Source organism: Mesitornis unicolor, unplaced genomic scaffold (assembly GCF_000695765.1).
Source record: "Mesitornis unicolor isolate BGI_N332 unplaced genomic scaffold, ASM69576v1 scaffold54138, whole genome shotgun sequence".
Classification (NCBI taxonomy): Eukaryota; Metazoa; Chordata; class Aves; order Mesitornithiformes; family Mesitornithidae; genus Mesitornis; species Mesitornis unicolor.
Window position 1 is genome coordinate 14372 of NW_010203586.1, and position 16230 is coordinate 30601.

At 40.1% G+C, this 16230-nt stretch overlaps 1 protein-coding gene across 1 annotated transcript in view; it reads left to right on the top strand.

Moving 5' to 3' along the window:
- The window catches only part of PHACTR2 (phosphatase and actin regulator 2), a gene marked incomplete at both ends in the record, with an annotated part of 31649 nt that overhangs the window by 8342 nt on the left and 7077 nt on the right, over positions 1 to 16230 (top strand). Inside the window, 5 exons of the mRNA XM_010190740.1 lie at positions 3936 to 4169; positions 7563 to 8112; positions 9367 to 9566; positions 11602 to 11758; positions 13862 to 13917. Coding sequence (XP_010189042.1) covers positions 3936 to 4169; positions 7563 to 8112; positions 9367 to 9566; positions 11602 to 11758; positions 13862 to 13917 — 1197 coding nt within the window. The remainder of the gene's footprint in view (positions 1 to 3935; positions 4170 to 7562; positions 8113 to 9366; positions 9567 to 11601; positions 11759 to 13861; positions 13918 to 16230) is intronic.

Consider the following 16230-nt stretch of genomic DNA (forward strand, 5'->3'; position numbering starts at 1 on the left):
TATCTGCAGAAACAAAACTACCAGTACTGTATGACAAAATTCTGTGGTAGAAAAGCTTTGACCTTCGGTTCCTTAGAAGTTCACAAAAGTAAAGGAAAAAATATTGTTTTATATAACCTGGTAATATATGGATTCTGAAACTGTGCCCAGGATTTTCGTAGGTCCATTTGGTCCAGAATTTGCAAAAGGTCTCACATTTAGCTTCCAGAATAAGTAATCTGATTTTCCAGTGCATGTGGCACACAGATATCTCTCTGAGCATCTTTGAGACTTGATGAATCCTTACAAGATCTGTTGTATACTGAGTACTTTGTAACTCTGACCATCATTTAGGTGCTTTCACAAGAACACAGCTTTCTTAAGAGTCTGTCCCCAGTTGCAATTTCTGGGAACAAGAAAATCTGGTCTCAAAGTGAGCTTTATTGAAAATCTAGCCTTTGGAAAATTTATTCTAAACATAATCATATTATTGTTGCAAATTCTTAATAAGACATTAACATTTGCTTTGCGTTCCTCTTAAAAGAGTAATTTATAGGCGGATTGCTTTTAGAGCAGATGTCTTGATCAAGGCAGCAGTGAATAAAAGATATTCCCACCTGATGGTCTTTTGGAGACCTTTTGTTAAAAGGTCAGTTCATGATGAACAGATGTCTACATTAAGAAAAGAAAGCAATAAAAATACATTGCAGCTGGTACTGAGGTACCTAGGGGATTGGCTTGAATAAATAGATGGGTCTGAACTGATTCAGATGCCTCCTTGTTTTAGCAAAAGATGGAAAAGAAAGAGCAAGCGTGAAGACCAAGAGTCCACATTCAAGCAGAATCATGTTAGGGAGGTACAATTACAACATAATTTTATCTTGAGCCGTTTGCAGACATCAGACCATCCCTGTCATTGTTCTAGATCAAGCCACTGGTGTCATTATTAGTTATTTGTATTAGTACAGTACTGATGTACACAAAGCCTGAGGGGCAGCAGAGGAAGAGCAATGGAAAGCATCTGCTTCAAAACTTGGCTTGTTGCTGGCACAAGCTGGTATAATGGATTGGTCAGGTAGGAACTGGAAATTGGTATCTCAAAAGTAAATGAGAAACAGTCATTGGGGCAAGATCAGACTGACACTGGGGACAGTCAAGTTTATATCTGATAAGATTAAAAAAAATGAAGCTAACAAAGGTAAAAAGGGCAAAGCTAATAAGATAACAACAGGGATGATATGGTCAAAGGCAGTCATCTTCACCACAGCTTTCCTTATGGCTATGAGGAAAAAGAAGATTCACTAGTCAAGACCAAGAAAAGGGCATGTACATAATTAAAGGGCAATCAAGACTCGATGAGAGCAGGAAATATCTGAGCAGATAGGATGCTGCTGTACAGAAAGGGTCAGCCAGTGTTTGGTATGACGTATGTAACAGTATGGCAAGAGCAGTCCTAGATAAAGATGATATCCCAGTGATGGCAAAGTATTCCAGTTAAAATCAATGTTATATAAATTGCCAGTTTTAATCACAACTGAAGACTGAAGCCAACTTTGATGTTAATGAGCTGTTCCAATTTTGGTTTTCAGTTGTAGTATTTGGTTATTTCTCTAATGAAAATTTCTCTAATTTGAAAATTATTAGTTGGTTGTCACTAAGATGTGTTTGTTTGCAACTAAATAAAGCTTTAACCTTATATTTTGTGCTTTTTTCCTGAATCAGAAGATAAATTCATACTGTTAAATACATAGTTTAATCAGTTCTGTAGTTTAACGTGGATTGACTGAGATTCTACTTAATTGCACTGTATTACTTTAGAAAATGGTGAATGGTGTATTTCTTTTTACAAGGTTATAATTCTCTTTTTAATATTTTCTCTATTAATAGGACTGCAAACAAAACATAGTAATGGTGTATAAGCACACAAGTTTTAAATTCTTTCTCATTAGTGAATAAAATTGTAGCATGCTGGACCCATAAGTAAAAGGTATATCAAAGAATTGTTTACACTTTTTTACACTTCTTTCCGGTCTTCATGTCCTTCAGGATCTTCAGAATACAAAATCTTGTCTTCTCTTGCCATGTTTGTTATTAATGGAATTAAATTTTTTAAATGTCCAGCTTCTTCAGAATAAAATCAGTTTTTCAGCTTTGAATGAAAGTAAGTAGAATTTCACAAGCTTTTTGCTATAAAAGAGGAGAGCAAAATATAACAAATATGTATGTTTCTTTCTTCTTCCAAAGTCTTTCTGTGGTCCAAAGTTCTTTCTCTGGAACACAAAGAGGCAGTACAGGAATCTCAGCTCAAAAGAAATCTGAAAGCTGTAAAAGGTTGCTATGCAATGGTTCTTGCAAAACATTAGCAAAACCATATTAGTCTATAATGGGCTGGAAGTAAAGGAGGAAGACACTGGGCAGTTATTGTTAATTCCTTCAGTTGATGAAGAGAAATATGTGTGCATGTTGCTTTTAATAACTGCAGGTGATGCATTAGGATCATGTTAACAAGCCTTAAGCTAGAGGTTGAAAAGGCTTTGTTTCCAAGATGAAGAATATCATTGTTGTCCAACACATTATTTTTCATCTACTAATCTTAAAATGAAAAGGTGCTGCTTATCTCTTGGGAATCTTTTACAGGGGAAGGAAGAGAGCAGGAAACAGACAGGAGATCCAGGATTGGCCATCTAATATGTGTAAGAGTCAGGCTCCAGTAGGAACATACTGCAAGAAATGACTTGGTTTCCTCTTGAGTGATAAAAGAGACTATTAGAAGTCCTTGCAATATTTTCTTGGCTTCTTTCTTCCCCAACCACTGTAGTTTTTGGTAACATGCAAATAAAGCCCTTATAGTTCTGATAGTATGCTCTTGCACTTTTATATCCTTTTTCTGGAAGCTTTGGGAAAACTATCTTGAGACCTAATGGGCACAGAGTCAGTGTAATTGAACAGATAAACTTTCCTGTCTGGGAACAGCTAGTCGTACAGCCATAGCGATTATGTTGCAAAATTTTATGTTGACTATAAATGGCTCACCTATATTAACATTACAGTTGGCATCAGGCATGCACTTTTGAAGTGAATTTCCTGGTCATCTCCACTTACCGTTCTTTGGTTTGCAGGGCACACAACCCACATTTCTTTTGCATGAAACTAACCCAAAAGACACATTCAGGAACTTGTGCTCCCACCACGACTGTGTGTGCAATCTACAGAACTAGCCTGAAGCTAGTCCAAAGTCAGGTCTCCTGAAATGCACAGAGTGTGGACATCGGGTCCTCAGTGCTACCTGTTTCACTCTGCAGAGCCATTCCTATTGTACGACGCGATGTAGGTACAGTACAAATTCCCACTGACTAAAAAACTGCTGATTTGTGGAAGTGCAGTCTTCTAACAGTACCCAAAGAGCTTGCTTGCAGGAGAGAAGAGCCTTCCCATGGCAAATGACATCCTATTTGATTTAGGTTCATCTGTTTCTGAAGAGTAAAAATACCTTGGGGAAGATACACCAAATAAATTTGCTATGAGCAAGCAGACTACAGCTTAGGAGGATGAGTTGCTTCAGGGGAAAATGAATTTTATAGCTTGTTGATCGCAGAGGGCTGGGAAGAAGCCAAGGAAATTTTCTTAGAAGATTAAATGGCATTTTCCTTGTTTAGTTTGCAGCCAGCACTCTAGTGAGTGCTGAGAATACTGAGAGTTGAGAATGATCCTTGGAGGTGTAGAATAGATGAGACTGAGAGAAGTGCTGGGCAAAAGTCTTCCATGAGAAGGACTTAAATTGAGATCGATGGTAATTCTTTTCTGAGGTAGTGCTTCGGTAAGAGGCAGAAGATTAAGTTTCTCCTGATTCCTAAGAGCTCAAGCAGCCAGAAGCAGTCACTGTGGTCAGGCTTGCTGTTGAATGTACGTGGCATATGTCTGTGTCAGTTGGCTTCTGTTCACTTTCTTATCCATAGAGAGCACTACTGATCACTGCCCAGAAATACCGGCTTCCCATGCTCCACCACCCAAGCCTAAGCCTAAATCTAAAAAAGCTCTGCTACCACCAAAAAATGCTATTGCTGCTTCAACCACCACCAGCCATAAGAGTAACGAAGCACCTCATGCTAAAAAAAAGGGAAAGGCTCCTGCTAAGCAGCCTCCTCTCCCACCGCCCAAGCCAACAAGTCACAGTGCAAATCGAGAAGCTGGTGAGTACTGTGCAGGCAGTGCCAGTTATGGTGGGTGCATGTGCATGGGGATGCTTGGCTTGGCCTTACAATAACTTCTGCCTTTGTACTTAGCAGTGTTACTAAAGAGCATGCCACAGGTGTTTTTAGGTAGCGATGCACAACACAAATCGTGACAGAGACAATATCGAATTTCTGATTAAAGTGGGAATGCTGGCAACAAAGTGACCCAGAGAACTGCTGAAGAATCAGCAGGCCAAAAGGTGACTTCTGAAACCAAACCAAAGTAAAAGTACTTCAGTATTGCTGTAACTTTCTGCTGGAAATATCTGTTATTCCAATTTAACAAGATCTCAGAGAAGTAAAGAATAAAACTATGAAGGCATCTTTAAAGGCTGTTGAGTAGCAGTTTTTTTAGCTGAAGAAGGAAGAAATTATAACTCATTAGAAATACCCAGGCTTCCCTGAGCTGGTTGATAGCTTGCTGTGATTTTAAATACATGCTGGAAATGGAAAATGTCCATCATCAAGCACACAGCAGATGTGTTTGTCACTACACCTTTTGACCAAAGTTCAGCAGTGATGCTGCATTAAAAATTATAGGTAGCTGTTCTTAAGGTATTGATCTCAAGTTTGAATGGTTGTAATTTAGACAAAGACCAAAATGAAAACATCCAAATATAATTTGAACGCAAGCAGTATGATGATGAATGAATTGTATATATGTATTGGTCAACTTACACAAGCCTAGTGTTTTCAGTCCTTTGTCAGTCTTTCAAAGCCCTTCAGTCCCCTCAGTTTTCTCTCCGAGTATACCTCTTCATAGCTTGTACATTTTGGCACGTTTTGTATTTGAAGGACACAGAGGAGGACTGTTTGAAAACATTGCAAGACTGCTAGAGTTACAATAATAACTTTGCCATAAAATATCCATTAACTTGGTATTAACTGTCCCTACTACATCAGACAACCACAAGAATAAACATTTTGAAAACCCAGAATTTGCTGCTTGTATTTCATGTTCAGCTGAAAAACTCTGTTCCCAAGTGAAGGGACCTTATAACAGCAGAGCTTTCAGAAATAAAACAATCCATCATATAAAGAAATGTTTAGACCACTGGCTGGTAACATGCTCTCAGGTATCTCAGTTCTTAAATTAAAATACATTCAGTTTCCAGATTTGTCTTTTAGTAGCCTTGCTGAAATGTCATACAATGCTTGAAACCATATGGGTATGAAATATAACAATATATCCTTTATATGAAATAGTACCTATTCTACTGGTAATTTCTTCCCACACTAAAAGTACATTGTGTTCGTTTGAAGTGGGGCAATACTTAATAAATAAAGCTGATTGGAAGCAGTATTTAGTACAAGAGGTTTATCAAAACATGATGCAGCCAGAGATCCTGTCCTGTGAAGGAGAAGAGGAATATGAGTAACTGAGCTGTGGCTACCCTGAGGGCACCATAGCAGGTTTCCAAACTGAATAGTGGAGTTAGGAGAAGGGGACTTAAACGTAAGCATGGACATGTGCCAAAAGCCAAATAATAGCCATGAAATTTTTCATTTAATCAAAATTAAGATCTTCTGCTGACAAAGAGGCATGACAGAAAATTGTCAGCCAGCCCGGTCAAAAGCAACAATAGCAATAGCACTTTTGACCCACGTGAAAGAGTAGGGGGGAATTTTCCCTGGGAGAAATCTTTCAAGTTTCTGTATCTGATCGCAGGTCCTGATAGGTTCTGAGAATATTGTAAGGGTTTTTTTCAGTGGAAACATCTTTTGACATTTTCCCAGTAACAATTACAGTGTGGCTGTATATTTGTATTACACTGGAGTTCTTAAGTGTAAGCATGTAACCGGTTCTGTTGACCTCCAGCCTGTATTTAAGTGCTTTGCTGGATCAAGACCAGAGCCCTTTCTTACTACCATCCACTTACTCAGTGAAGTTTCTGCTAAATAATATGCAGGTTTGAGCCACCATCTATTTCTACTGCAATTATGAAGTAGATTTGGTACTGTGCCCTTAACCGTCACCTTGCAGCACAAAGAGGGAGAGTGATTTGCCCAAAGTGTCTGTGGATTTTTCCAGATGTACTGAAAGCCTCACAGCGCCCTAAACATTTATAAACCATAACACTCAGCTACAGAAGAGAATGGTATAATGTGTTTTTCAAATTACTGTCCATCTTCTTTGAGACTGAGAACAGTCTTACTGTGAAAGCTATTTTTGTATCGTGAACTTATTATGGCCAGTATCTGCATTTTGTTTCTATCCTAATCTGCTGGGGTTTTGTTTTTATTTAATTGCTTATAAGTAAAGGAGACCTTTCAGCACATTTCTATTACAGCTTTCTGTTTTACTCAGTAAGCTTAGCCACAAGGTTTATAATGCTTTCATTTGTTCTCTTGAGGTTAATGCATTTTTAGTACAGCAGAAGTGTTTGAGTTGGATGCATTTTGATGAAAAGGACTGAATCATTAAGATGGTTGTCATTTTTATTGCTTTTTAAATGAAAGTCAGAAGTCTGACTCTCCCAGTGCAGATGATGGGCGCATCAACACAGTAATCAGAAATGTGACTGGAATGCACATGGGCATCCAGGCTAGCTGAAATCTCTTGCAGACTTGGGCATTGATATGTATATACTTCAGTTAGTATCACAGGATTAAACAGCTTGTACAGATCGTGTCAGAACCTTGGTTCACTGCATTTTCAAGGCTACTGGAGTTGGTCACTGGTAAGACGAAGACCTCCAATACATACAGGAGTCCTCCAGTGCTTCACCCTCTTCTGGAGATCATTTCTGCAAAGTGACATCAGTGGTTCCTGCCTCTGTTTTATGGACATGACCAACTGGACCCAAAAGTACATCTTGTTTTGCTGCTAGCTGTTAACTAGGAGCACACCACTTGCAGTAACATTGTGGAAGGTAATTTAAGTGATACACATAATGGTCCTGAAGTGTTCATTGAAAAGTGTAAGGAAGATCATGGTGTTCTAGTGCTCAGACCAAAAATCCACATAACAGAAACATCAGGCAGTTTTCTCTGGTAGCAAATTTTTTAACTAGGACTCTAAACACGTTTGGAAAAAAGTAGTAGGCTTTTTAGATTATGTCCAAGCAAGTAGTAGTAGGCCCATGCAAAATGCTAGAATCAAAATCATCTGTTTCAAAGGTTGATCTCCTCCACTGTTCTTGGGCATGTATTCATCATTTCAATTTTTCCCACCTCTAAAGCTGAAATTTGAACTGCAACATTTACTTACCTCCAACACATAGATGAAGGATTGTAGAAGTATCAAGTGTAATCTTTTTTAAATATCAGCATGAGTCAACTCATGCAGAAAACAGTGCAAAAGTCATGTAGTTGCAAGACTGTAAAATGCATTTTCTTTTCTTATTTTAGCTAGTTCCTCTCATGCAAAAAAAACACCAGTCTCCAAGTCCTCTTCATCACCATCTCCTTTGTCCACATCATCTCATCCCAAAGCCTCTAAGGAGACTTCCAGCAAATCGGGCACATCAGGGACTCCCAGGGGCAAGAAAAAACCTGGGAAACAGTCAGCCCCACGAACAGCACCAGATGGGGCTGCTTCTTCCCCCTCGGGTGCAACAGCCAACAGGTTGGAAGTGAAGGCAGAAAAACCTGAACCTGAGTATCCTTCCATAGTAATTTCTGAAACAGAGGACGCAGACCAACCGAGCAAGCTCATTGTCCCCCCTCCTCCCACCACTGCCCCTCCTCCACCTCCACTTCCACCTCCTTTTCCTGCTGCAGCTGGTCAGCCCACCATCCCCTCAGATGCCCCAGATGTGCCAGACAGCTGCATGGCAGGGCAGGCTGTCTCTAGATCAGATGCTAAACCTCTTCTCCAGACTGAGCATGGCACGGATGACAGCCTGAGCAGTACGGCCCTAGACAGCGGTCCAGATGCTAGTGGAGAAGACACAAAAAGGTAAGATGGTATGGCTGTTGTGGGTGAGTGGTAAGACCCACTGCTGAGGAAGCCACATTTCTTCATGTGGGGAACACTGTAGGCACATGGAGATCTCTTCTGTCTCTTCTGCTGGCTGGGAATAGTTTGTGTTGCATCCCAGCATGATTTGTTCCTTGCCAATGCTTTTGAGCCATTCCCCTGTAGTACTTCATGTTTGCCCAGAAGGTCATTGCCCCTAATATGCCTCTTACATTATTGTGTGGCTTAATGTGACCGCTGCAGTCAGCAGTTCAGCTAGTACTAATAGAACACTTATTTCACTCTCATAAAGGCAAACAAGAAATCATGCTGAACAAGGGAGTTTTGCTTTTTTGTGAGTATCATTAAATATCTCACTGGTAAAGCTCTTAATTCAATAGCTGAATTTACTTGCACACTTGAAAATGACAGTTTCAGGCTTCAGTTGGTAGGTGTTTAATCTGTCACTGCCTAATAGCTTGTCTAAGTCTCAGATACTATAAAATCTAGGCAAGAGGAAGATCATAATTACATTTTTCTAAGCAAAATAGTTGGCAGCAAAAAAGAAACTGGCTTATTAATCTGTCTTTTCCCTGCCATGAGATCCAACATCTTTAATAACAACCCAAGAGGGTTTAGTCTAGATGCCAGTGGCCTAGAGACTTTCCTTTAAATTCTTGCTGGTGTGTGTTTGCTGTCATTACATTCCTTTGCTGCTTCGCCCCTTGCTCTACCCCTCCTTCACATAAAGATTTTCCCAAGGCAAAGGGCACTCTGCTGCTGATTTCTATGTTCATCAGTGATGGACCTGAACATCTGGGACTCAACAGCAGTAAAACTGTATTTACAATAAATAGAGTTAGGCTTCCAGAACAGGAAGCTTTGCACTCCATTTACTCTCTGACTCGCTCCTCTGACCTCCAACTTTATAAGCTGTTTTTCTGTTTGTAGTAGCTTTCATATATTGTTAGTCCCATCCCACAAGAAATAAAAAATAATTAGGATTTTTCTTTATACAGGCTTTGTAACATATCATGCCAGTTCGTTTACATCTTTTTTCCTAACATACATGCACACAGATACGGGTACACATCTGTATACTTTACGTATGTTTTATATATGTACATTTTTTTAGAAAGAGAGAAGTTAGTTTGAATAACAGAACTTTTCATACTTGCTTGTACTGTCTGTCTCCCATCAGTGTTCTGTGCTGCTTGCTTTAATGTGACACTGTGTCTGCTTATGAATTAACAGCTTGGCTACCAAAGAAGACCAAGAAGCAGAGACACCCGACCAAGCACCCTCTGAACTGACGGAGGAAGCCTCTGATGCTGCTGTCCTTCCTGAGAGTGAAAGTAGCAGAGAGAGCCACAGCAGTGACTCGGACTCTGATGGGCCCATACTGTACACAGATGATGACGATGATGACAACGATGATAATGCAAGTGCAGAAAGTAAGCATCCCACCAAGCAGTTGTAGGCTACCTTTTACACATTGCATTATGTGAGCATGCCTGACCCATAGCAGGGCAAATTATGTGGCTGCATGGGGTGGTTTTAGATGATTTAGTATTTTGCCATCTCTGAGAAGTGTCCTGCTTTTCCCAGACAGTTGTGATCAGAAACCTGGTGGGGCCTGTGCAATGGTGAGGGCCAATCAAACGTTGTGCAGGTGGGAGGGGAGGTGGGAGGAATGGGTTCAGAAGAACATGAGGATGGATCAAGGCCTCCATGTTAGGGCATCAGCAAGCCATTGACTTGGTTTGCCCATGTCGTGAACCTCTACACTTAAAGCACCAGTTTGGCTTTCAGTTAAATGGCACCAGAGATCCCAAAGTTTCCTGTGGGAGTAACAGGCTGTGGTGGACAACAGAAGCAGCCCATCAGTCAGCAGCATCGCTGTCTGAAAGTCATTTGTTCCTATTTGATCAGGATGTTTCAAACATTGGAGCATAGAATCATAGAATAGAATCATAGAATGTATTGGGTTGGAAAAGACCTTTCAAGATCATCTAGTTCAACCCCCCTGCAGTGAGCAGGGACAATGTTACTAGATCAGGTTGCTCAGCATCTTAGAGCAAATCACACTGGATTACATTTAAGTTTACAGCTTTGAAATTTCATCTGGTATCATGATTATATCATCACCTTAATTTGGCAGAAGTCCTTGCTGCTGCTGCAGGGGGGTTGTCCTGCCCACCTTCTGCCTAATCCTTGCTCACAGCTGTTCTCTCTTCCCTTAGGCTAGCACTCATGTTTATTTTTGCAGCAGTGGCTGCTGCTGAGCTTTTCAGTAGAATGAGTTCCCTGATCCAGCTCACCCGATGGTTGCACCTTTGCTGAGGCAAAGGAGGTGGCAGCAGCAGGCTTTTGGGGGTAGAGAGGAGGGCAACCTCTACCACCTGCAGGATGGCCTTATGTCTGAAAAAAATGACCATCAATCCATGGCCTGAGAGCCTTGCCCACAGCTGTTCAGGAGGAGGTGTTTCGCTGTGCTTGGTGAAGAAGGCCTGACCACAAAAGTGCCGTGTACTGAAGAGGGATGAGGAAAATTAACATTTTCGGGTTTTTTCCTTGGCCACTGGTGCAGCAGAAGATGAAGTGCCAGACAGCTCAAGAGGCTGAAGTCTTATGCAGTTCTGCATTTGGTTTGAGTGTGATCCAAAGTGGTAGCAACCAAAAAATCATGTATTCAGACAGCAGCACAGTGTCTTACAAGAGGTGAGCTAGGTGCTTGTGGTCCTACCAAACTGCCTTACGTGGTGAAAACCTGCCAACCTAGGACGTATGTACCCCACTTGGTCAGAATATCAAGAGACAAGGACTGAAAGCCATGGAAACAACTCTTCTCTTGCACAGCTGGCTGTAGTAAAGCTGACAAAATTGCATAGCCCTTGTCTCTAGTGTATCTTGTTTATGGATAACAGATTGCTTCAGTGCGTCGGGGTACCTGCCTAGATTACTTTAGAAGCACTCAGAGCACTTTTCTAAACTGTATTTTTTGTTTTAATTTAGAAATTAGTTTAAGGTAAAAAGCAGTATGGAAGAACTAAGTAGTATTAGATTGAAAAAAATTGAAAGAATGAGGGAAAAGATGAGAGAAAGAGATTAAATCATTGAAGACTGAATAAAAAGAGCAGCAGGTTGTTAAGTATACTAAGTAGATAAATAAACCAACCTGTAATGTATCCAACTTCAAAGACACTTAAGTGTAGGTTTGTAATTTTTATCTTGTGACTTCACTGATGACAAGTGATGTTTGTAAAACTCCTCTATCATTTTGGACGGTAGCTTTTCAATCGTAGCCTTTCAGCTTTCTACTGTTGTGAACTAAGCTAAAACTATTTTTCTTTTGATGTTAATTCAAATTCCTGTCCTGCATGTGGGAACAAGGTTGCTTTGGGGAAGTTATTAAAGTCTTTAATCAGAGTTTATGCCTTTAACCTAAGCATGAATGAACTAAATCAACCCTTCTCCTCCTTTCCTCAGGCTCTTTGGCAAGTAAAATTCGTCGCAGAGATACTCTTGCTATCAAACTTGGCAACAGACCATCTAAGAAAGAATTAGAAGACAAAAACATCTTGCAGCGTACATCTGAAGAGGAGAGGCAGGAAATCAGACATCAGATTGGAACGAAGCTCGTGAGGTATCAGTGGCAGGGTAAATGTGGTTTCTCTGGGCAGAGATTGAGGAAGAGAGCTGAGAACACAGGATTCATGTTTTAAATGCAGCTCAATGTGTGATGCAGGATCTTCATGGTACAACTGCCTGAAAAACAGCATTTTTCTTTCTCACAAAACTTTAAAATGTCAGTAATGCATTTTTGTTCTGCAAGAAACAGATCCAAGAGCTTCTGGGATTTTGAGTTGTTCTGTCTTTTTTAAAAAAGGACTTTAAAAAAGGAGTCCAGAATAATCAGTGCCATGGTTCAAGCTTTTTCTCACATTGTTTATCAGGGGCTTGCACTTGTATACTCCCATTTTGGACAGCGTTGTAGACACACTGAGCACGTCTATGTATGTTTGTCCCTCCTGGCCCTCCCCATCATCCTCCTGCTCTCTAACTTCATTATTCATGTGCTGGTCCTACCAAAAGAAATGGATGGAGGCTGACTTTGTAGTTCGGTGTTTAATGTTTTACTGTGCTCACCTCTGAGGCATGTCTCTCTCATGCTGTTTAACTGCTATAGGGTATATTTTGCTTTCTTTTGCTGGACTTGAAGACACTGCATAAAAAAGGCTAATTTTCACTTGCATTTTTATAGGCTTTAAAAAAAATCCTTATAAAAGTTAATTTTGGCTTTCATGGTCTCTGAGAATAGACTACATCTCTAGATTTCCCCAGACCTTTCCTTGTTTCTCTTGTGCTCAGAAATGTTGTCCAGGTGGATTTGGAGGATGTCCTGTGTGTGTTGGAGATTTCCAGATATTGGGTAGCCCAGCTGGTACTGCTCTGGTACAGAGTACGGCAGTCCAGCATCAGCACTTGGATAATGAGCTGAGTTAGTTTTTCTGGCTAGTGGCTGGATACATCTGTTGTGTAGAGCCCAAAGGTCATTTTTCTTCTGCTAATAAAGCGGCATGGTTGTTATTACCGCTTTCCTGACTGATTCCCAGCTCCAATGGTCACATCCTGCTTGTTCATGCTCCCTCGAGGACTTGAACTGCAGAAGCATCTCCGGTCTCTGTCCTGAACTTCTTGCACAGGGATGTTGCTGGTTCTGCTGGGAAGCTGTCACGCTCCCCACGCAGCTCTGCTTTGGAGGCAGGAGACAACATCCATGCGTCTTGGGGCTGTGCTCATGCCTGAAATCACAACTAAGTTTGACACCAGTTCCTTAATTCCTGGTTGGTAGTCAGCACCCAGCAGCATTGAGGTCTGAAGGGAAACCTGTTCCCAAACTTTGGTCAGGATGGGGTCAGGTTCCAGCCTGGGATTTCCTGCAGTGGGGGTAAACCTGCTGGTCCTCCCTGCCAAGTCTGGAAGTCCAAGCATGGTTTGAAGGAGATGGGTTTCCTGAGGCCAAAGATAATCCATAGTGAATTCTGTGAGGTTTGCTGGACAGAGAGGCATCTATCTAACACATCTCCAAAATTAATTTTAATGCTGAGATTTTTCTTGCTCCTTTTCTCAAGTGAACAAGGGGACCTGTTTAGTAAACACTGTGACAATATCAACCATGTTCTCTACTATACAAACCAGAAAATTAATATCCCAGAGTTGTTTTTTTTAATGGTAGTTGTTATATATAAGTAACTAAATAAATTAACTTTCAATTAAAACTCCCAGTTGTATTGTACGTAGAAATCAGTGAGGAATGCACAGCTTATTTTGTGTTTAAAAAAATGAATAGGATTTGCATTCAAAATATCTGAGAACAATCTTATGATTGCCAGCTTATCATCATTATGGTGCTTGGGGACAAAGAGGGCTTATGAATTCTCTCATAAAATCCTACCTGTAAATGAGGAATTTTAATTTGCTGGTACGATTTCTGTAATATTATGCAAGTATTAGTTATTGATGTGTTTGAGTGGCAGTAATACATCTTTTAAAACAAATGGCCACTCGGTACTGTGGTTATATGCAAAGTTATTATAACTCTGTCTGAAAATTACCTGTGTTGCTGAATACCTCTACTGGCAAAAAATAGCATGGTCATATGAGAAACACTTTTTAAGCTGTATTACAAATCATAATATGTTATTTGGATCTGGTTTTAAATCAGTCATTTACTTTATTCTCACAGGAGACTTAGCCAGAGGCCTACAACTGAAGAGCTAGAACAAAGAAATATCCTAAAGCGTAAGTATTTTATTTAGGTTTCAGCTTGTAATTACTTAGAAATTGCGCATATGTTGGAATCATATTGAAACTATCATTGCTGCTCTAGTGTTAGAGCCATAACAGGAGAGAAATTATGTTCTAGAAAGTAATGTGTCAACAGTAGATATATGTACTAAACTGTAATGGCAGCTGTGAAAATTGCATATATTTAAGATGCTGAATTTTCCCTGTCTCAGTCCCACTTTTTGAGGCTGGTCGCAAAGACCAGGAATGACTTAGATACTCTTTTGAAGTAGTTCTAGAATGCTTAAACTTCTGCCCAATTTTTATGAGAAGGAGGAGAAGGGAGTATCAGTAGGAGGCTGAGGTGGTATATATGGGCAAAGGTTGGAAGGTGGAATAGAGAAAGGAAAGGTGAAGCGTTCAGGGGAATAGGTATATGCTGACTACTTCAGTATGCTGGCCTTTGTATCCATTTCTGACATCTGTACTGAAACTTGCATGAAGCATTCTCACTGAATAACGTCCCATTGATTAAATCCTTCCTCAGTATCCCTCTTCAAAAAATTTAAGTCTGTAATTCAGATAGTCGGGGGCAGAGGAATGAAGTACATTGTAAGTTTACCCTGTATACCTGTTCTCCCACTTACTTGTGTTGGTTTTGATCTTGGGCTGGCAAACGCTTCAGAACAGGCATTTTTTGTCTTGCTTTATGAATCTTTGAATAATATAAATAGTACGTACTCCTGTCTAGTAGATAATGTGAATGGACTTTCTAAGGCTATAATTTCTGAACTTACAGATTGCATAGATAACTAGATAGAATTTGAAATATGAACATTTTTTTAATATAACAAACTGCTCATGCTGGACTGTGTGAGAAAGATAATTCCAAAACATCTTTGGTGGATCAGGATGTAGCCCCAGCTGAGCTTCCTTATTGCCCTCTCTAGCTAATCTCTAGATAATGAATCTAACAACAAACCTGTGATGTATTCAGTATCCCTTTTGCCATTTTTTATTCTGTTCACTGGTTTTGCAATAAGTAGCTCAAGACTGGGAAGCAGTTAATAGATTTCTTCTCCTGTTTCAGCTTGTTTACTCTCAGCTTCTGGCAGAGCACCAGGCTTTGCGCTCAATGCCTCCAGCCGTCCTCCCCTGCCTCTGCCGGGGGCTGCCTTAAAGAGGCAAGGGAGAGTCAGAAATGAAGGCTGGGAAGCAGCATTAGAAATCGCAGAAAATCACAGAGTCACTGGCGAGCATGTGGTGAATCCACAACTGCTTTTTGGTCATCACTGAGATATGAAATCTTTCTAGTTGACAGTGATCTGTAAAAAGCAAAGTGAACCAAAGCAAGCCGGGGTTTGTGGAGACAGTCTGACTCAGCCCCTGCAGGGTGCAAGTTCCCTCCCAGCTCTAAGGCAGTCGTATTATTTATCAAAATTATTATGTTCCCTTCCTGGGGATCATTCAAAAATGTTTACATCTCTTAAATGCCTTTGTTGTTGTAGGCAGCTTTTGTGAATAAGTTGGGATTTCTTTCATAAAGCTTCCTTCCTCCTATTTTTAAGCAGGGGAAAGGGAGAAGGGGTTATAGTATTGCATGTAGGTAAAGTGCAGCTAAGGGAAAGTATTGTTTTGAGAAATATTTATCAGACTTTGAGGTTACATTAAGTGCTAAAGTTCTAAATGCTTATTTCAGGATTAAGTTAGGCCAAAATCTTTTAAGAGGTTCAGAAAAAGTCTGTATTTTTTCTTCCCTTTTTTTTTGTGTATTTCCAGTTAGTGAGGAAATCTGTCATACAAGAAGTTTTGTTTTGATAATATTTCCAGATAAACTGGTTACTGAAAATCCTGTGACTGGGTGCGATCACAAGACGTTGCAGGCAGATTCCTATAAAAACAATTTGGATAAAACTGTCCAGACTTCTGAGTCTTTCCACACTAAAACGAAGTTACGATAACTCAAGAGTCCACTTGAAGGAAAAGATAAAGCCCTGTGTTTTTAATAAAGGCAGGTTTCTTGTGTACTGGCTTTGAGCCAGTAGTATTTATAGTATTGCATTATGACAAAGAAACTTTTTATTCTTCCAGGAATTTCAGCTTAAGATAACTGTATTTTTTCCTGCATTTGTAAGGACAGTGAACTTCTTGTACTGTGCACCTGCATGTCTGCCGGTACTGGCTTTGTAGAAAACAAGGTTTAGTTCTTGATGCTGGTTAAGGAATATTAATGGTTATCTTTGCTTGTAAAACTAGGAAAGAGAAACTGCTTTGTGCGTTCCAGAGCACTGCAAGAGGCAAGCACTTTGTTTGTCTTTTCTTTCTCTT